Genomic DNA, 23,733 nt, shown 5'->3' on the forward strand with positions numbered 1-23,733 from the left:
CAAGATCATATAGTAAACGAGTAAGAGTCAAGAGTAAAACTCTAGCCATAGAAATAATCTTTACTTTCCCTCTCCTTTCTTTTTTTTTTAAATATTTTTTAGTGTTGATGGACCTGTATTTTATTCATTTATTTATATGTAGTGCTGAGAACTGAACCCAGTGCCTCACACATGTGAGGCAAGCACTCTACCACTGAGGCACCACCCCAGCCCCTTTCCCTCTCCTTTCAAAGCCAGACAACATGATGCTAACATCAAGCATTTTGTTTGGTAAGGTGAGACTAAAAGATAAAGAATTTAAAAAGAGGGTACCTGCTTGTGACTTGGTTCTAGCCTCACTAGGCAATCCTGTCTTCCCAGGAATGCAACAGGAAAGACCTGTTTGTGACCTGGTTCTAGCCTCTCCAGGCAGTTCTGTCTTCCCAAGGATACACTTGGAAGAACCTAAGCCCACTGGCACTCTTGGTAAGAGGTTCACTGATCTTAGACCCAACTGCAGATCCTGAAACTGTCCTGTGAACCACCTCCAGTCCCTCTCTACCACAGTCAGTCTGCCTAGTCACTCACCTGGAGATTCAGAACTAAACCCATCTTACCCCTGGTAAAATATCAACCAACTGCAGAACCAACCGAAACCCTGGAAGCAGTCCTGTGACATGCCTCCAGTCTGGCTCAATCACAGTTCCAGTGGCAGTCTTGCCAAACAGGAAATTGGTAGGAATCATGCCCACCTGTGTCCCAGGTAACAGGCCTGCCAAATGCAGACTTAACTGTGGATCCAGCAGCAGCAAAATGACTTAGCTCCAAACTTGTTTGATCACATGGCAGGGACAGTCCCAAAAGTCAAGGAAAATGGCAAGAGAAAGTCTTTACCTGACAAATCCAGCCTATAAATACAGCAAGAAATTTGCTCCTTCAAATGGAGACACCAATATGAATCTACATGGGTCACAAAGAATCAGAGAAACATGACAACACAAAGGAAACAAACAAAACTATAGGAACTAATCCTGAAGAAGTGATACACATGAACTGCTTGGCAAGGAATTCAAAATGATCTTCTTAAACTCAATGAACTGTATAAAAACACAGATAGAAAACCTAACAAAATCTGAAAAATAATACATGAACAAAATGAGAATTTTTTAAAAGACAAAACATTAAAGAGACTCAGAAATTATAGAGCTAAAGAATATAATAACTGAAATGAAAAATTCAAGAGAGCCTCAACAACAGATTTGATAATACAGTGAACTTATGAACAGGTCATCTGAAATCAGCCAGAGAGAAGAATAACAATAATAAAATAATGAAAAAGAGTAAAGAAAGCATAGAGGACTTCTGGATAATCATAAGGCTTATGAGAGGCTCAGAAAGTGCGCTGAAAGAGAAATAGGAAGAAAGGCTTTGTAAAAAAAAAGTAGAAAACTTTCCATTCTGAAGAATGGAGATCCATAGTCCAAAGAACTCTAACTACACTAAATATAAAGAAAGCTTCCTTGAGACACAATGTATTAGGTTATTAAGAGTTAAAGAAATTTTGAAAGCAGTAAGAGAAAGCAACTTGTCATACACAATGGGGTTTCTATATGAATTATAAGCAGATTTTTCAACAGAAATTTGCAGACCAGTAGAAATTACAGTGCTACGTTCAAAATACTAAAGGAAAATCTGCCAACCAAAACTGTGCTGTAAGAATGAAGAAAAGATAAATACTTTCACAGAAAAACAAACATGGGAGTTCATCATCAATATATCTGCCTTATAAGACTTGCTAAAAGGAGTTGTTCAAGTTAAAATAAAAATACACACCAAAACAGCATGAAAGCATATGAAAATATCAATCTGAATGGTAAAAGCAAATATTAAGACAAACATTTATATATATCATTTTATACTATAATGATAGTATATAAATAATTTTTTAAAACTAGTATGCACATTAGAAGAGAATTCAAACAATTATAATCATATAAATTTGTTAATAAAAATATCAAAAGAAGTAAAATCAGGCATCAATTACGTACAGTATGGCAGAGAATGAAGTGCGGAATACCTGTAACCAACTTGATACAGAGACTGTTTTGTTTATGTGAACTCAACAATAGTCACAAAAATAATGTTCAGTACACATATAACAGATAAAAGAATCATGAAATTATGGCATTTACTGCCAAATGGATAGAACTGGAGAACATCATGCTAAGTGAAATAAGCCAGTCAAAGGTTAAATGTCTTCTTTCATGTACCAAAGCTAGAGTAAAATAAGGGGAAAAGGGGGGTGGGGGCAATTTCAATGAAAATATAAGGGAGATCAGTGGAGGAGAGGAAGGGATTGGAGTGGGAGGAAAGATGAATGAGAAAAAACAGGAAGCACAGAATGAATATGACTAAACTATGTTATATGCATAATAAATAAATATACCAAAGTGAATTCCACATTTATGTATATCACCAACAGAAAAAAACTAAAAATAAATAGAAGACCAGTAGAGTAGAAGAAGGCTAAGAGGGGGAGGGAGAAGGGAAAGAGGAAATACCACAAACTGCAATGCGGCAAATTATATTCAATGCATGTATGATTATGTCAAAATGAACCCACTATTATGCATAACTATAATTTAGTAAAAACATTTTAAAAATAAATAAAATTAAAATTAACAATAAAAGAATCAAACCACATCACCTAAAAAAAAAAAAAAATCAAACCACAGAGAAATACAAGATGAGAGGAATAACAGAAATACAAAACACATAGACATCAATCAAGAAAAATGGTAAATGGACCAAACTCCCTAATCAAAAGAAACAGTGGCTGAATGGGTTAAAAACAAGACCCAACTATATGCTGCCTACAAGAAACTCACTTTAAACTTAAGAGCATGCATATGCTCAAAGTGAAGGGATGGAGAAAGATAGTCTATGCAAACAGTAACCAAAAGAGAACAACAGTGAGTACACTTGAGGCAAAGAATGTCATTATATAATTATAAAATGGTCAATTCAAAAGGAAAAGAGAAAAATTATACATATCTATGTACCCGACATCAAAGCAGATAAATATACAAAGTAAAGAAAGGCAAATCAAAAGAGAGAACAGGTAGTACAATAATATTAGGAAACTTCAATTTGTTACTATCTGTAGTGGACAGGTCATCCAGACAGAACATCAAAAGGAAACAGCAAAATTAAACATTTTTGACCTAATAGACCTAACCAACATCTGCAGAATTTTCTACCCAATAGTGGAAAAAATATGCATTCTTCCCAAATGTACACAGAACATTCTTCAGAATGGATCATACATTGGGTAACAAAAAGAGTTCTAAAAAATTTAAGAGTAAAATCATATCAGGAGTATTTTGTGACCTCAAAGGAGTAAAACCCGGAAAATCCAAAGTATGTATAAACTAAATAGCATATTCCTGAATCAATGATCAAAGAGAAACTTAAAGGGGAATTTAAGAAACACAAAAACACAACCTACCAAAACTTGTGGGATTTAGTAAAAGCCAATAGTATGAGAGATGTTAGTAATTTTAAAAATCTAGATAAATGGCACATCTTTATACCTCAAGAAACTAGGAAAAAAACAAAATTCAGAATTAGCAAGAGCAAGGAAATAATAACAACTAAAGCACAAATAAATGAAGTAGAGAACAGTAAAACAACAGACAGAAATCAAAACCATGAGTTCAGATTATTTTAAAGTAAAATTTAATAAAAGCTCAGTTTAAAGAGAAAGGACTCAAAAATCCAAAATGAATGGAGACATTTTATTTCTCACACCTCAGAAATAAAAGGTATAAGGGATCATTATGAACAATTATACACCAAGAAACTATATAATATAGAAGAAAAAGACAAAATCTTAGAAATATACACCTACCAAACTGAGTCAAGAAGAAATTCAAAGTCTAAACAGACCAATACATAAGGAGACTGAATCAGTAATCAAATGCCTCCCAAGAAGAAAGGGGAGAACAGATGGCTTCCCAGATGAATTCTACCAGAAATTCCAAGAAAAATTAGTATCAATCTTTATTAAATTCTTCCAAAAATCAGAAGAAGGAATAGTTTCTAACATTTGTTATGAGGCAAGCATCACCCTAATACCAAAACCAGACAAAGACTCTACACACTCTACAGGCCAACATCATGTTGAATGCAGATGCAAAAATCCTTAATACTTTTGAACTGAACTCAACAGCATATTAAAAGGATCATTCGACATAATCAAGTGGGTTTTTCCCTGGGAAGTAAAGATGGTTCAACATATACAAAGCAGCAGATATGATATACCACATTAATAAAGTTAAATATAGAAACCACATAATCATCCAAATAAGTGAAGAAGCATTGATAAAACACAGCATTCATTCATGATAAACACTCAACAAAATAGGTGCTGGAAGAACTTACCTCAACAAAGACATATATAAAATTTCCACTGGTAACATCATAAATGATGAAGAAAAAACTGAAAGCATTTTCTCTAAAATTCAGTACAAGGTAACAATACCCATTCTCACCATTCCAATTCAACACAGTACCAGAAGTCCTAGCAGGAACAATTGGACAAGAAAAACAAATAAAAGGCATTCAAATTGTAAAGAAAGAAACAGAATTATCTGTTTGCAGATGACAAGATCATATATGTAGAAAAATCAAGACTCAATAACTACCACCACCACAACAAAAAACTTTGTTAGAACTAAAAAATTCATAAAGTTGCAGGATACAAAAATCAGTAGTGTTTCTCTACATAAACAATGAACTATACAAAAATAAATCATAAAAATCACTTCATATACAACAGCAATAAAAAGAAAAAAAATTTAACAATTTTTTTATTTAAATAATTTTTTATTTAAATTTAAATATTTTTTTATTTAAATCCCAAAGGTGTTCTTTAAAGAAATACAAAAAAGAATCAAAAATTCATATGAAATCACAAAAAGTCAGAATAGTCACAGTAGACATTTAATAATTAAAAAAAAAGAACAGTCACAGTAATTATGAACAAGAATAACAAAGAGCAAAGCTGGAGGTACCACAGTTCCTTATTTCAAAGGCACAAGAATCCCAAGTTCAAGGCCTGCCTGGGCAACTTAGCAAGACTATCTTAAATTAAAAAATAATAAAAGAGCTGAGCCTATAGCATAATTATGGAGAGGCCCTGGGTTCAATTCCTAGTACCATCAATTTTTTTAAAAAAAGGTACAGTAACAAAAGCAATATAGTATCAGCATAAAGACAGACATAGAGATCAATGGAACAGAACAGAGAGCCCAGAAAAAAAATCCACACATTTAAGGTCAACTGATCTTCAATAAGGGTACCAATAACACATAAAGAGGATATTCTCATCAATAAATAGTGGTTGGAAAACGGACAACCAACATGCAGAAGATTAAAACTGTACCCTTACCTCATACCATCTGCAGAATTCAACTCAAAATAAAGACCTAAATGTAAGAGTCAAAACCATAAGATTACTACAAGAAGACAGGGGAAAAGCTCTTGATATTGGTCATAGACTTTTCAGATATGACATCAAAAGTACAGTCAAAAAAAAGAGGTAATATTATATCCAACTAAAAAGCTTCTGCATAACAAAGGAAACAATCAAAAAAGTATAAAGGCAACTGAAAGAATAGAAAAAATATTTACAAAATATGTATCTGATAAAGGAATTTAATACCCATATATGATCTAATATATTATATAAGGAACTCAACAGCAAATTAATTAATAACCTGATTTTAAAATATGCAAAGGACCAAAACAGGAACTTCTCAAAAAGAAAGATATACAAATGGCCAAGAAGTACATGAAAACAATGTCCAACATCACTAATTGTCAGGGAAATGCAAATCAAAACCACCACTTGTTAGAATAGCTATAAATCTAAGCTATTTGTCTAAGTTTATATATTATCTAAGACAAGAGAGAACTTTTGGCTAGAATGTGTACAATAGAGGACCCTTGCAAACAGCTGATAGGAATGCAAATTACTAAAGCCATTATTGGAAATTCCTTGAAAAATTAAAAATAGAACAACAATATGATCCAGGAATCTCACTTCTGGGTATAGATCCAAAAGAAAAAAAATCCATAGTTTGAACAGATAAATTTTCACTCCCATGTTCACTACAACATTATTTACAATAGCCAAGACACAGAAACAACTAAAATGTCTACTGAGAGAAAGTGGATAAGAAAACTGTGGTACACATGTATACTACATTATTATTCAGTACAAGAAAAGGATGAACATAGAGGACATCATGCAAAACAAAATAAGCCTGACAGAGAAAGACAAATACTGCCTAATCTTTCTTATATGTAGAATCTACAACAATTGAATTCAAGAAGCATAGAGTTAGAATGGTGTCTAGAGGTTAATGAGTTGAGGAAACAGTCATCAAAGTGTAAAAAGTTTAAATCTTACAAAATGAATAAGTTCTGGATATCTACATAGAGCATGACAATTGTAGTTAACAATACTACATTGTACACTTGCAATTTTCTGTGAGGAGATGTATGTTCTCATCATACACAGCACATACACACACACACACAAAAAAAAAAAAAAAAAAAAAAAAACCTAAAAGGTAACTTTCAGGTGACATAAATGTTAACTGACTTGATTTGGTGGTAACTTCACAATTGGAGATATACATCAAAACACCAAGTTGTACAACAATATCTATATAATTTCTATTTGTCAATTATACCACAGTAAAGCCGAAAAAATATTAAAAAGTAAAGAGATTATTCCAGGCAGCAATAGGGTACTGAGAAGGGAGATAATGAGCAACATCTCAAGGATAATGAAGAAAGGGGAGCCTAAAAAACCTAACCACCAATTGGCTCAAAGCATGGTTTGTAAATAAGGAACTCAAACACAAAACTTATACAAACATCTGTGTTTCAAGATGGAATACTTGAAATCTGTGCAAATACTGTATTAGGAAAAATAACAAAACTGCTACTCTTTCCAGGAACTATTTCTCAAAAACACAAAATAAGAAAATCCCATTCTTCATAGTACCCATTCAAATGCACCAAAGAAAACTTACAGCCTTTTTTCTCCAAGTATGGAAATAAAGTTGTAAGACAATTTTGCTTATACTAGGATTTCAAGTATCTACTGATCTCTCCATTCCCTTTCCCAGTTGATACCAATGCTTGCATCTTTTTACTTATCCACCAGAGAATCCATTCAACCTTAGGCGCTTTAGAGTTTGGAGAATACAAATTAGCAGGTGCCACACTCCAGAAATTTCCTGATAACAAGTCTAAAAAAGATTTCACAGTTGTAACCACATATCCAACTAACTTCACATCATCACTTCACCTGAAGCACAAGGATTTTTTTTGTCTTTACTATACCCACAATCCCCTCAAGTGGTAAATTATATAAACCTGTAATTCCTAGATCAATCAGATAAAAAATTGTTACACTGTTATCAGAGTTTTCAGTTTGATAAAAACATAACATTTTTTTAAAAATCTGTTAACACAATCTTCTTAAGGGACATTACACCTATATACTTGCCACCAACTTAAGAAAAAGAATTTGAAGTAGCTCTGAAGCTGCCATTTACATGTGTACATGCTTAAATCTGTTTCTAAGTCTCTGTTGACCTTCCTTTGTCTATTTCATTAGCAATGTTTGCTGACTTATTTACTAAAGCAGTAGAGTAAGTACTAAATAATTGATAAAAGAAAGTCTTTACCCCAACCCTTGCCTGGTTCTGCTTCTTCAAGTGTGTCTTAACTCTTCTTTGCCCTTTGCTTTCCCTAGAGATTTAAAGATGTTCTTATCAAATAATTTGAAACAATATCCTGTTGACATAAGGATTCAAAATACACTGAATCTAAAAAAATCAATTTGAGAAGTGACATCCAAATAATATTAAATTTTCCTATTATAAAAATGATCTTTCCCTTTTTATTTAGAATACATAATCTTAGTGTTATACTTTCCTACTAAACATATTTCATATCTCTTGTTAGATTGATTGCTGTGTACCTCATTTTCTGTTACTTTAAGTAGTAGTTTTAAAATATATTTTTAGTGGTAGCTGGACACAATACCTTTATTTTATTTATTTTTATGTGGTGCTGAGGATCGAACCCAGGGTCTCACACATGCCAGACGAGCATTCTATGGCTGAGCCACAACCACAACCTCTAAATAGTAATTTTTGAATTTCATTTTCTAGCCATCTGTTATTGGTACACACTTATATATGCACTTAACATATATGATAACATCTTCATAATTTTGAGAATTTTTCTGACAATTGGAAAGGTCTATATAAACAATTATACTGGCTACAAAAAAGAAAAACTTATTTTTATTTTTACTTTTATTTTCTTACCATGTTTACTGGATAAATTTTAAGCACAATGTTGAAAAGACATGTACATACTACAAACCTTTTAAACTTTCCTGATTGTAACTTCACAAGGTTAAAAGTTCTTTTCTATTTTTAGTTTGCTTAGAGTTTTTATCATGAAAGGACATTAAAAGCTTCAAATACATTTTCTTTATTAGTAGGATGATGACATGGCTTCTCTTTTATTTGCTAAAGTGTTAAGTGAAAATTACAGATATTCTAATAGCAAACCCAACCCTGCATTCCTGGAATAATGCCCACATGGTACAATGTTTATCTTGCCAGATTCAGTTTGGTAATAATTTGTTAGATTTTTCTGCATCTAGGTTCATGACTAATAATGTCTTATAATTTTTCTCTCTTGCAATGCCCTTATCTGTTTTTCACATGCAAACCTCATTTGGGGAACATTTCTTTCTCTATTTCATTAATTTTAAGATGTCATCACCCACTGGCTACATTCCTGACTTCAGAGAAGTCATAAACTACAAAAGGTGTACAACAATAACCAAGAGAGATTATAAACACCATCAATTAAAGATCCAATTCAACTTCAGAGAAATAAAATGTGTGTGTGTTGGGAGGAGTTATTTTTAGAATTAAGAAAATACACCATTAATGTTAAGATTGTAATGTTTTCCTTAAATGTTTGGTAAAACTTGTTTGTAAACCTAACCAGCCCTCATATTATCTCTGTAAATATAATTATATTACTAATTAGATAACTTTAAAGACCTAAATATCACCAGTTTGGGGATGTAATCTCTTTTAAGACTTTGTTCATTTCATCCAACTTTTTCAAATTCATTGGCTTAAAGCAGTTTAAAATATCTTTTAAAACATCCACTTGTATTTTTTTGTTGTGTTCCCCTTTTCATTCCTGATGTTTCCTTTTTGCCCCTTAATCTTAACAAAAGTTTGATAATTTTATTAGCTTTGTAACAACAAATGTCATCCTTTCTGATAACTCTTACCTATTTTGTTTAAATAAATTATTCTCTTATATTTATTATTTCCTTCTGTCTACTTTGTTATTCTATTATTCTAAGTACTTAATTCATCACTTTTTATTCTTCCTATCAAATACAAGCATTGAGACTATTAATTTTAAATCTAAAAATTAATTCTATAAATTAATTAAATCTAAAAATTAATCCACTACTCGGGAATTGTGGGGCTGCCTTAATCAGAGGTTTGTTGTCTTTCATAAATTCTAAAAGGGTCCTGGCACTGTCCCTTTTCATATTGTCTCTCATCAAGACACATTCTATAACTGACAATTATAGTTTATGCAAACTTCATACATCTGGAGAGCAGGAGTTGGTGTGGGAATCTCTGATGGGGGCTTGTTACCTCATGTTTGTTATTAACTTTTCCACATACTTTTCAGCATTGAGTGTTGTCAGTGTTCTGACTCTTAGTCATTCTAATAGAGATGGTATCTTCTTATTTTAATTGTTAACTGATTTTAATTGTGAGCTCATATGCAATTCTTTTGAGGCCCAGATTTCAATATTCTCTTCTAAAAAAGGATTTGTGTTGATTCTTCTAATTATCTGTTCAGACTAAACGCAAGATCATCTTTAACTAAACTTGGGGTTGTTTATATACTACAATATAATATGAATTCTGTCCCTAAGTCCAAATTGATGTAAACTTATGCTTACATTTCTCAAGGAGGGCCTGGGGTTGTGGCTCAGAGGTAGAGTGCTTACATGAGGCAATGGGTCCAATCTCCAGCACCACATAAAAAAAAATAAAAATATTATGTCCACCTATAACTAAAAAAATAAATATTAAAAAAAAAAAGATTTCTCAAAGAAGATTTCCCTCTCCCCTCATTCTCTGCCCAGAATCAAGGCCAAGATAGGCAAGTACTTCACAGCCATCCTCAGTGGCATATTTTCTAATTAATTAAGAATGATGTCCTTTAGGACTTACAATTTCATGAGACAAGCCTCTTCAACCCATATTTCTATCATGAATGGACTAGTCTTTTACTCCTTTCTCTTGTTAAAATCCAAGCTATTAGACCTTTGAGAATTAGCAGACACCAGTCCGAACAACAGCTAGCTCTAGAACTCACTATCTCTAGGGTCACAGTTTCTCAATAAAATCCACTCCTTCTACTAATTCCTTTAGTGTTAAGTCACATCTGACCTGCCAGTAAGATAAAGTTTTAAAATATTTTTTATCCAGTATATTGATGTTCTTACTATGAGGCTTTTCTCTGAATATCGACTCAGCCATTTACTGGAACTGAAGATTCACTTGTAGATTTTCAGGTTTCCTTATAAAGTTTCCCAACTTCTTTTCCCTACACTACCAAATTACAAATTTAACACATGACGGCAGGGGCTAAAAATATCACTGGTTTGTTTTTGCTCTCTGGTACAAAACCTTGTATATCAAGCAGGCTAAATAAAAATCAGCTTGTTCAAGGAGATGCCTAGAAAACCCTGTCTTGCTCTCTGGTACAAAACCTTGTATCAAGCAGGCTAAATAAAAATCAGCTTGTTCTAGGAGATGCCTAGAAAACCCTGTCTTCCACAACAAGGGATATTTGTTCATCTGTCATGAACATTCTTCCTTCACCAGAAAAGAGATGAATTTTGCTGAAATTTCACTGTTTCATTCTGAAATTAAACTTACATATGTTCCATGTACAACCACCAAAGGAAGTGAGAACAAAAATCTATGAAGGTACTGTTTACCTTCTCTCAGAAATTATGCAAATATTACTTGGCAAATTATATGATATTGACTTTGTTATATATTAATTAAAAATACAGAAAGTCTGCCTCTATATTCCTCAAATAAGAAAACGAAAATTTTGGCAAACAACTCTATAGATAAAACTCTTTATCACTCTTGTAAGAAAGAGATCTCAATCTCTCAGACTTTCAAAACAAAAGAAATTAAATCCCAACAGAAACAAGCTAAGAAACTAGTCCAGTTAATATCTGGTAGAAATTTTTCAGGAAAAACAAATGTCCTGTATTTTTATTTATGTTCATCTTTCTGTTATGCTACAGAAGCAATTCATAAAGCCTGGCAAGAATGAGGCATACTCCCCTCATTATTGTGCAAATGCTTTTACACTTTCCAACAAATGCTTTCAAAATATTTTAGTTTCCCCTGTAAAAGCCTAGAAACAGTTCAACACACATACTGTAACATTTTACAAGAGAGTTTTTAAAAATATTTTATTCTTATTAATTTTTGCAAACTATTATTCTTTCATTATTTAATATGCTTTCACAGTTACATGATCCAACTACCAAACACAAGGAATTTCAAAACAACTGTGTCTCAAGAAATAACTTCAGAAATCAAATGCATTAAAGACTGATAATTTCAGAAGAAAATTATCCAAACCTCTATTCTACTGCTAACATAAGCTATGGCTGCAAACCAAAAGCACAGCATTTAATTTAAGGTAAAATAACAATAATAATGATGATGATGATGATGATGATGATGATGATGTTGTTGTTGTTGTTAGTGGGGGTTGGGTAAGAAAAAATGCAAATCCTCTTTTGGCAAAACAATTTTCTTGAAATATAATACAGAGATTAAAAAACATATTTGTTATGTGTGTACAGTCCCAAATATGTTCAGAACTGTCTTACCAAGAAAGGACGAATTGCTTCGATTCATGGAAGAAAGTGGCTTCTAAGTCTCCTTTTGTATGTGAACCACTTAAATGAAGGTACACTGTGTTAGTCATCTGAGATTATACCAGCAGTGTCTTAATGCTGTCACCCTGGGGAATCTGATACAACATCTTCATGTTAGTAAACTCAGCTTCAGAAACAATCTCCCTTTACTTTGAAGTTTTCTATTAAGTTGTGGATACAGACAGACTGTCATTTTTAACACTGCCAGAGCACCAAAGTGAAGGGATTTTGCAGGCTTAATAGAACTTTTTAAAGGATAAGAGAAACACTACTTAAATGGTCTGAGTTAAGATAAAACTGTTTAAGCAGGCAAAACATTTTGTTTTGAAAGTTTCAAAATTTATTTAAACATTTCTAATTCTTAAATGGACTTAAGTTTTAGCAAAGCAACATCATATATTCTCTCATAAAGCACTACAACTGAAAGATGGTTTCATAAAAATAAAAGCATAGAAAAATGGCTTTGTACAACCACGAATGAAAGGTTAATTACAAGTTATAGTATGTTATCAAGCCTGATAAGAATCTCAAACATGATACACAGGGAAGAGTACCCAGTCATGAGATGAATTATAACTTAGTCTCTAGGCCTCTTTGACATTATCCTTATTTAAAAGTAGAAGAGGAAAGGGAGAAAACAAGCCTCATTAATAATCTATGACTGTCTTTCTCTCTTTCTTAAAAAAACAATTGAAATATACTATGCTCAAACAAGTCAGTATAAAACAATCCCATCCTATCTGAGACCATGACAGTACTTAAATTCAAACTATTATGAAGTAAAACAATACTTTGTCCTTGAACAACAACAACAAAAAAATCTGGGAAACACCCAATTTGTAAAATAATCAAAGTCAGAGTCTCCCTGCTCTTCCAAAAAAAAAAAAAAAAAAAAAAAATCTAAAAACTATACTGCTATACTGAAGAACACTTAAGAATTGTTTTGTTTCTAAGTGATGACGGCCTACATTAAATTGGTATGAGTCAATATGCATAAAAGAGATAACTTGAATCAAAGTGTGAAATATGATATATCAAGAACTATGTAATGTTTTGAATAACCAACAATAAAAAAAAGGAAAAAAAATAAAAGAGATAAAGCCAGGAAAATAAGAAAAAAGAGAATGGACAAAATTTTTGAATTAATGGTAAATAGTCACTTATTTGGGTAAGCATGTAATTTAAGGCATTTAACTCCCTTTGCAAATCTACTTGTCGGGGAGATCATGTATCCCTACTATAATAATCATAAAAAGGAGTACATCACGAAATCCCAAAAGCAATGATAAGGGAATTTTGAAAATTAGGATAATAGGATCATCTAAAGAAAGAAAAGAGTCTAACAGTATATATTGGAATGACCAGTGTCTGGATAAGCAGCATCTGAAAGGGAAAAGAACACTCCACAGTGAAAGACCAGGATAAACAAAAACACAGTGGCTGAGGAACAGTGAAGGAAACCACCCAGTTGGATTCACTGGAGGGGGAGATGGGGAATGAAACTGGGAGAGTACAATAAAACCAGGCATATGAAGAGGCCCAACTACCAGATTATTGAAGTTGCAACTTATGATCTCAATTGCTGCTGTCCGAATGTCATTACATCTGATACACTTGGACAACTGTATAAACATACATTAGGGAGCCTCACCCTAGAGGTTTTAAAAGGATGGACTAGAGTCTGTATCTAAGCAAAGCTCCCAAGTGATTCTCAGACACAGCTAGACTGTTGCCTGAGGCAACAGTAAGCTATTACCTTAAGGGAGAGACAAATGTGACATCTAGCTAGTTTTTCAGTTGCAAGCTTGAATAACAAAAAGTGTTATTTTTGTTTATAATTCTCTATTTCTCTTTATTCATGTTATTCCCTCAGATAACTCCTTCAGAGGATCCATGTGTTCTCTGGCCATATATATCTATAAAAACTTCTCTCTCATCATAATCTCACCTTAATATTAAAAATATTTTTTTGTTTAGTTTTTTTAAAGAAAGATGACCTCATATACTGGAGGGCATGGTCCTCATAGAAGTTAGAAGGTTGTGATACCAAGTAACGTAGGTATAAAATGACAAAGACCTGATCTATGACCATGATAATAAGAATAAAAACAAAAGGAAAAAATCAGTTTTGAGAGCTGGGGTTGTGGCTCAGCGGAAGAGTGCTCACCTAGCATGTGGGAGGTCCTGGGTTCGATCCATAGCACCATATAAAAATAAATAAATAAAACAAAGGTATTGTGTCCAACTACAACTAAAAAATAAATATTTTTTAAAAATCAGTCTTGACACCATAAGACTTCTAGAAGAAATTACAGAAAATATTCTTTGTAACTTTAGAGTAGACAAAGATAGAGGGAGGTTGAATCATAGGAGAAAATAATAAATTGGGCCTCACCTAAATTAAAAACATGTGCTCTGTGGAAAGAAAATCATTAAGACTGTAAAAAAATATACCAAGACTAGAAAAAAATGCAATACACACAGCTATCAAAAAATGACACTAAGCCAAGCACAGTGGCGCATACTTGTAATCCCAGTGGCTCAGGAAGCTAAGGCAGGAGGATTGCGAGTTCAAACCCAGCCTCAGCAAAAGTGAGGCACTAAGCAACTCAGTGAGACCTTGTCTCTAAATAAAATACAAAATAGGGCTGGGGATGTGGCTTAGTGGCCAAGTGCCCCTGAGTTCAATCCCTGGCACCCCCACCAAAAAAAAAAAAAAAAAGACACCAAGATATTAAAGGTGTAAAACTCAATAATACTAAAGTCAATTTTTAAATGAGCAAAATAAAGATTATTTCACAAAAGAAGATACAATGGTAGCCAATGAACGTATGAAAACATGCTCAACACCCTTAGTATTCAGAGAAATGTAAATAAAACTGTAATGTGATACTGCTACACATCTATTAGAAGGGCTAAAATTAAAAATATCAAGGATATAGAGCAACTGGACTATTCACGCTGCTAACGTGAATGTAAAAATGGTATAACTACTTTGGAAATACAGTTTGGCCATTTCTTATTAAGTAAAATATATACACTTACGATATGATCTAGTAATTGCACTCCAAGGTACTACCCAAAAGAAACGAAACAGTATCTCCAAACAAAGCATTCTAAACAAGGTTATTCAGACAGATTTGAAGACGTTCAGAAGAAGCCAGGAGGTAGGAGTAATCCACATCTACCACCCTGTCTTCTGTGACTCTAGTCTAGATCCCAAACAATACAAATGTACTTGGGGTCCAAGGCATCAACATACTTGTCTATGCAGCAGTTAGCTGAAATGTGGCTGGAGAAAAATAATCTAAGTTATAGAAAAAGCAGCAATAATAATGGCTCTTCATGGACAGCCTGACGTCCAGCTCTGTTGGAAAAGACATTTTTAATTATCTAATTTACTTTTCAAGATATTTTTCTATGATCTGTTTTTGAAGTCCATACAAGGATATATTTTTCAAGTGATTTTCTCACAGAGGACTCCTTTAAGATTGAGCTTTTTGAACAAAAATCTGATCAATCTTTGCCTCTGAACACATCTTGCTGAACATTAAGTAGCAGACCTCCTTAATTCTGACTTGAAATGTCCCTCATGAACAAAACCTTTAATTTTTTTTTTAAACATCTCCTTTCCAGGCCTCTTCTCTACAGTCCTATGGCAGAAAACATGAACATTCCTATGTAGTATTATTGTAACAAAACAACAACAACAATAACAACAACAAAAAAAAAAAACTATTTTTTTCCTGTTCTGTTCTATTGTGACTGTTAATCTTGCACAGAGTCTACCTTTTGTCTTTTTTTTTAACAAGGTTTTTTTTTTTTTTTTTAAGCCATCTCAAGGGCTGTGGTTGTAGCTCAGTGGTAGAGTACTTGCCTAACATGTGTGAGGCACTGGGTTTGATCCTTAACACCAAATATAAATAAATGAAAAATAAAGATCCACTGACAACTTAAAAAAAGAAAGCCATCTTAAGTTCCAGTTGTAAAATAAAGAAGTGTGATAATATCTGTATCATCTTTATCTTTAGCAAAGCTTTCCAAAGTTGATTATTGCCCCCACATTGTACTAAATGTGTCAAGGGGAATGGTCAAGGGGAATGAGGCCAGCACAGCCAGAGCTGGGGTGGGTCCTGTCATTCCTTGACCTAAACAGACCTGGCACCACATTATAAGAAGCATTTGGTGTTTTCTCTCTTGCTGATCCTTCTCTTTGGAAGGCAAAATATTAATATTTATAATGATAAAGAAGAATTACTATAAACATTCTAATGTATGCAAGCTAACAAACAAAAACACCCTAATCCAAACATTGGAGGAAGTAAGTGTATTTGGTTCATTCACTTCATCCTATCTGTATTATGGAGATGATTACTTCATTCTTTAATTACTGTTTATTTTATCCTTGGCATCTGAATACTTTTAACTTATTCAATACCTATTGTTTTGAGTTCTGCCATTTCTTTGAGTACCTGTTAGTATTAGTATTATATATGTATAACAGGAGTGTGGTTAGTATGTTTTATTTGCAGTAAACTGATCTCTAAAGATTTCCTTTTGAAGACACTTTTCCCCCTCCTTAATTTTTACATTCCCAAGTGTTCTTGAACAATTTTGGTATTCATACGTTTTGAAGGCAAAAGTAAAATGACTCTGTCATTACACCATGATCTGTTTGTTTTTAACTCGCAGATCAAATGTGCCTTAATATATATTTTTTTTCATTTAGATTTCAAACAGTCGATAGGCTTGCCATTTTAATACATATCACAGGAGATCTGCTTATTTGTAAATAGCCTATGGCTCATTTGGAAAAACAAATCAGTGGACAATATTTTTCTATGGTATTTTTGAAAACCATTTTGTCTCATTATTCTTCTTTTAGCTGAAGAATTGTATTACATTTGGAGAGTTAAAACTCTTAAACACACAAAAAAGCATTCTATACATAATAGAATTATATCAAAAGACACAGGAGACAAAGTTTGGAATAATTAAGTCTCAAAAAATATAGACTAAGTTGACTAAAACTTAAAAACAAACTCTAGTTATATCTAGGTTCAAATTCCAGCTCTGAAACGTGTATTAAGAATTGTAATGCAAAAATATTAGTTAATTAATTAATGAATTAACTTTAAAAAAAAGAAAATGGGAAAAAAAATTCTAGCTCTGTTATATACTAATGTGTGTAAACTTGGGCAAGGAAATGACCCTTACCAATTGCTTGGTTTCCTCATTTGTAAAACAGGGAAAATAATTATTTATATACCATGAGGTTTTTATAAGAATTCCATGAACTAATACATAAAAAAGCATTTAGAGACATGAGGAGCTTTATATGTTAGTAATTATTAATATCAATACGTTTTTGGAACAATTTCTACTAAGAAGTTGAAATATTACTCACAAGTATTTGTGATACATGTTTAGGGAGTTTCCCAGACAATTGTTTATCTCCTCCAGCTGTTTATTTTCATCATTACCAAGAGTTAACAGGTATATCCTATTTTGAACAAACCTCTGACACCCAAAAAATGTAATATGGAATTTCAGTAGATAAAATAACTAGGGAAATCTGAATATGAACTGGGCATTAGGAAATAATTATACCTTACCCAGGAACATTTAGGTACAAATATAAATTAGGCATTAGGAAATTATTATTGTGAATTTTGTTACATATAATAAAGGCTATTTGGTTACGAAAGATTATTTAAGAGTGCAGTATCATGAGGTCTGTAACTTGTTCTAAATATTCCACTTCACCCCAAATAAATAAAACAAATACAACAATAGGTTAATAAATTTTTAGAAATAGTCATGACAGATATAAATGAAGACAGGTTTAATTATTAATTAACCATTTTATTGCTTCCCTAAGTTCCAAGTTTAAAGAATTCTTCTCAACATTCTATGATACAGATACATATATCAGATGAACCCTGTCTATTACAGTCAAAATTCTGGTTCTGGGAATGAGGAAAAACCAGGTCAGTTGCATTCTTTTAGGATTTATCTTAATAAAGCTTTTTTATATCAGAGCATGTACATATCCATTGTCACGCCTTCAAAAAAGCATTATGGCAATAGATATGCTAACTGTCCAAAACTATATTCAACAATAAATGTTAACATTGTGATTATTTTTATTTTCATCTTGTTAAATAATATTTTTATAGTTTCCAAAAGTGTTTCCATCTAACACATGATTAAACATTTTTCATTGAAATAAAAGTAACAACTACCATCTGAGTATCACTTATCTGGAGTGCTTGAAACCTCAGAGTGTTTTGGACTTCAGATTTTTTGGATTTTGCAATATTTGCATACGATAAGATATCTTGGGGATGGGATCAGAGTTCAAATACAAAATTCAATTGTTTCAGATATACTTTATACACAACAATATTTTTACTGTACCTTTGTTTTGATTGTGACCCATTCGTGAGGTCAGAAATGGGATTTTCCACTTACAGTGTCCTGACAGTGCTCAAAAAGTTTCAAATTTTAAAGCATTTTAGATTTCAGTTTCTGTGGATTTAGGGGTGCTGGATCTGTACTTAATGGTCAATATTCACTTTAAAAACAGTCACACAAGCCTAATCTCAAAATATGATTTCTGAAGTTACAATGTTAAATCAGAATAATTACACATCCAGTAAAATATGATAGTTAACTCTAAATTTAATTTTAAAAATACATTATAATCAAGTACAAAAGTTCCTCCTCCAACCACAGTAGATACATTCTAAGATTGCCCCACTGAATGCCTCAAAAAACCATACATACTCACATCACACATAAAATGTTTTTTTCTGTATATACATATCTAATAAAGTTTAATTTATAAACTAAGCACAATAAGAGATAACAACAATAAAATAAATAGCACCATTATAACAATATGTAGTAATAAAAGCTATGTGAATGTGGTTTCTTTCCCTGCTTCTCTCTCAACTGTCATAGGGTGGGTACTATACTCAGCATGGATACACTAGACAAAGGGATGATTCATCTTCCTGATGGGACACAGCAGGATGTCATGAGATTTCATCTTACTACTCAGAATGAAATGCAACTTAAACTTATGAATTATTCATTTCTGGAACTTTCCATTTAATAATTTCACTCCATATTTGAGAGCAGAAAGTGAAAATACAGATAAGGAAGGCACATATTAACTTTAAAACACCAAATTCAAGTTCTTAGTTTTAAAAGGAATTCTCCTACTGCAACTACCAATCACACCACAGAAGAGTTCAGAACATGTGATTAAATAAACTTTAGCTGATATCAGAATCTACATAAAACCAATCAACTATGAATAAAAAAGTCTGATCCATGAACCTATGGGAATCTCCAAGACCCTTTTAGAGATCTGCAAGGTAAAAACTAGTTTCATAATACTTTTTCATTGTGACACTAGAGATGGGAACTTTTGATCTAATGACAGTAGAAGTGAAATTGGACCAAAGAGTAGGAACACACAGGAAAGGTTTTAATTAGGAAAAGTGTATATGAGCTTCACATCAAAGGGAACAGCCCTAATTGACAAAAAATTCAGGCTGGCCCCCCAATAAAAAAAAGGGTAAGCTAACCTTTTATCAAGCACCTGAGGTAGGCTAGCTTCTGGTATTTTTCTACTCATCATGAGTATGGGAATTTCTTCCTTCTCAAAGATCCTTCATGGGGCTGGGGTTGTGGCTCAGTGGTAGAGCACTTGCCTTGCACATGTGAGGCACCAAGTTCAATCCTCAACATCATATAAAAAAATTTTTTTAAGTATTTAAAAAAAAAAGATTCTGCATGACATCCAGGTGTCATCTTACACCAGGTCTCCATGGTCAATTTAATTGAGAATATGAGGGAAATCAATATGAAGATTCCTGAAAAGACTAGGAATGAAACAACCTATGACTAAACTATACCATTCCTCAGTATTCATCCTAAAGAATTAAAGTCATCATACTACACTATAGTGATACAGCCACATCCATGTTTATAGCAGACCAGTTCACAATAGCCAATGGGAACCAATGGAACCAATTCACATTTCTGTCAATAGATTAATGGATTAAGAAAATGATATGTATACACAATGGAGTTTTACTCAGCCATAAAGAATGAAATGTCATTTACAGGAAAACAGAACTTGAGAATATATTAAACAAAATAAGTCAAATTCAGAAGGTCAAAGGTCATATTTTTCTATATGGAAGCTACAGAAAAAAAGAGAAAGAAGAGGGGGTCTTATGAAAATCGAAGAAAGATCAGTAGAAGGGAGCAAAGAAATGAAGGGGGAGAAAAGGGGAGGGAAAAAGGAAATACTAGGGAATGATACTGGCCAACTTATATTGTATGGATGTACAAATGTTTCATAACAAATCCCACCATTATGTACAACTATAATTTTAAAAATATGAAAAAAATAGGATGGTGGCAAAAGGCATACCCATATATTTTCAAGAGGGACAATAGGGAAAGATTTTAGGAGATACACATGTAATAACAGGTAATAAGTTATGGATAAAGGCCTGAGAGTTTATCCACCCTTTTGTCCCTATGTTAGGTATAACTGCTGGCACCTTGGCACACATCAAGGCAGAGAAACCAAATGGAGTAGTAGTCACTGAATTCTTGTGGTCATGCACTCACATGAAAAGAATGTGTCTCACAAATGTCCTTGAAGCAGTAAAAATTATTGAGAAATATGCATAAAGCACTTCTTTGTGATATATCTTTAAATTTTCCAATACTGGGAAAATCTGCATAATTCAATGAATAAATGCTTTCCAAAGGATATGATGTTACAAAACCATGCATGAGTAAACAGCCATTCAATATCCAAGACAGATCAATGGATTTTCATTTTACAGAATATGGAAAGTATACTATATTGCAACCAACATTTAAGAAACTACTATTTGTCAAGTATTGGTGTACTATCAATGAAAAGCATTTATAATTACATATAAAAGTTACATTTATATGTGACGCCAAAATTTTTATACCTTTATCGAATAATCATATTACTACAGATTGACTACAGAAGCAGACAGGAATATACAGGTCTTTCATTAAGCCAGACATCAAAGAGATCTACAATAATTATCAAACCATAGAGAGCCATAATATTTTTTTAAAAATATGTTATTCATGATCCAGCAATTTCCTTACTTGTTATATATCCAAAGGAAAGGAAATTGGTAGGTGAAGCAATATTTCTACTTCTGTTTACTACAGCAGTATTCATAATAGCCACAATATGGAATCAACCTGTATGTCTATGATTGGATAAAGAAAATGTGATTTATGCATACACAATGTAATATTATTCAGTCATAAAAAGACTGAAATCCTGTCATTTGCAGCAAAATAAATGGAACTGGAGGATATTATATTAAGTGAAGTCAGTGAGGCACAAAAAGACAAATACCACACTTTTCACTTGTATATGGAAGCTAAAAAGACTGACCTCACAGAAGTAGAGTGTAAAATAGTGGTTACCAGTGGCTGGAAAAGGAGTGGGGGATGAGGAGATGATGGTGAATGGTTACAGAGGTCAACTGGATAGGAGGAATAACTATGATTGATAACAACTGTAAGCTTCGAAATAGCTAGTAGTGATGATTTTAAATGTTCCAAACAAAGAAGTAAGTGTTTTAAGTAATGGGAAGCAAACTGTTATTCATATTAACATGTAATGGGTTTATTATTTAAGTGCATTAATAATAAGCATTTAAAACTTCTTAAATCTTTAAGACTATTATAAATGACTCAAACAAAACCTCTATAAAACCAAATAATTAAAAAGAAAAAATTATAATAGACCCAAAAATGTGAATCTCCCTTATTCCCTCAACCAACTAAATAAAAACCCCAAACCACAACTTCTTACCCTGGCTGTGAGGACTTGCCGGACTAAGAGATGGCTGATGCAAATCTTTAGTTGGTGTAGGATAAGCTTCTTTCCCTTGGCGTTGACTCATCTTTCCTGGTGTCAGAAGTTGAGATTCGTCACTGTTTGCTACAACAGCTCAAGAAAAGAAGAGAAATATAATCAGCCCTAAAGTTACAGACTTATATATCGTTCATAACATGGAATACGATTATGACTGAAATAGTCTTAGCAATTATATTCATTTTACCAAATTAATGCTTAACTAAATTCACAAAACCATTTTGTTTTTCTGTTGTATCAATCCAAGAGAAATTGACAGGTATGCAAGAGTCAAAAATAGAAATTATAGACATTGTAAAAATGAAAATGCATATCCAACTAATAATAAGTGGCATCCCCAAATTTTTCTGTGTATCTTTCATGGTACTATTAGTTATATTTGCAATTAGAACAATAAGCAAAAGCAAAGTTATTTCACATAAGAAACACAAATGGTCAACAAGCATATGAAAATATATTCAATCTAATCAGTAACCAGAAAGAATGAAATTATTAGTATCAAATAATATTTCACAGTCACAGACTTTCTACTTCAATTTCTAATTTTTATGGAAAGTAGGCATGAGTCCTATTTTAAAGATGGGGAAACAATGTACAGAGACTGCCTTACATAAGACTAGTTATTAAATAATAGAGGCAAAATTCTAACTCGGGACCACTTTGTTCTGAAACTCTTTCTTTGAAAAACCTGTTGATTCAATAATCCATTTAAATAGTGTTTTGAGGGTACTTCTCACTCATCTGGCCAAGATACCATTACCAGAGAGCAATAAGAAAAGATGAAAAAGAAGAGAAGTGGAACAAAGAAAATAGTCAGTGAAGGAATAGGGCAATTTTAAGTCCACAGGGTCCTAGGATCTCCACATTCTTTCATTTCATGTTTCTGTGCTTTTAGTATATTTAGTTTCATCTTAATTAGGGCCTGGTGCAGAGGTACATGCCTGTAATCCCTGAGACTCAAAAGGCTGAAGCAGGAGGATTGCAAGTTGGAGGCCAGCAATGGCAACTTAGCAGGACTCTGTCTCAAAATAAAAAATAAAAAGGGTTGTGGATATCTTTCAATGGCACAGCACCCCTGGGTTAAATCCCCAGTACCAAAAAGATTTGGTCCTCACTCTAGGTTTAAATTTTCAACTTAATCAGAATTTCGCATTCATATTATCACTGATTTTTTTTTCTTTTTTGTGTGGTTCTGGGGATTGAACCCAGGGCCTTGTGCATGCAAGGCAAGCAATCTACTAACTGAGCTATATCCCCCAGTCTTTATCACTGATATTTTAAATCAAATTGCTTTAACATACTTTCCATTATGCCAAAGTTTTCCAAATTATATTTTAGCGCCTTTCTTCAAAGTAAAAATACAAAACAATTTTCATCCCAGTACAGATATAAAACAATATTTTACCAAGTCAATAAAAAAAAACTGCAGACTGATGACTCCTAAGTTTATAACTCCAGCAATGCTGTCTTCCCCCTAAACAAAAACTCACATGTGCAACTGCCTGTCTTATAATCATCTCTGTAATTTAAAAGGCATCTCAAATTTATCTGGAGCAAAATTCTTGATTCTCTATATCCTCTAAACTTGCCTCTCCTCCATCTCAGGTAGTGGCATTACTATTCTTCTCCCCTCACTTTCTCTCATGCTTCATATTCAGTTATCTGTGAAATCTTCACTCTA

At 32.8% G+C, this 23,733-nt stretch overlaps 1 protein-coding gene across 7 annotated transcripts in view; it reads right to left on the reverse strand.

Annotated features, from left to right (window-relative positions):
- Window positions 1–23,733, reverse strand: part of Osbpl8 (oxysterol binding protein like 8) — a 192,452-nt gene that overhangs the window by 76,797 nt on the left and 91,922 nt on the right. For 5 of the 7 annotated variants that reach the window (XM_076854889.1, XM_076854892.1, XM_076854890.1 and 2 more), the window contains one exon: window positions 21,990–22,127. In XM_076854889.1, coding sequence (XP_076711004.1) covers window positions 21,990–22,127 — 138 coding nt within the window. The remainder of the gene's footprint in view (window positions 1–21,989; window positions 22,128–23,733) is intronic. The other 2 variants (XM_076854893.1, XM_076854894.1) reach the window with 1 other exon arrangement.

Source organism: Callospermophilus lateralis, chromosome 4 (assembly GCF_048772815.1).
Source record: "Callospermophilus lateralis isolate mCalLat2 chromosome 4, mCalLat2.hap1, whole genome shotgun sequence".
Classification (NCBI taxonomy): domain Eukaryota; kingdom Metazoa; phylum Chordata; class Mammalia; order Rodentia; family Sciuridae; genus Callospermophilus; species Callospermophilus lateralis.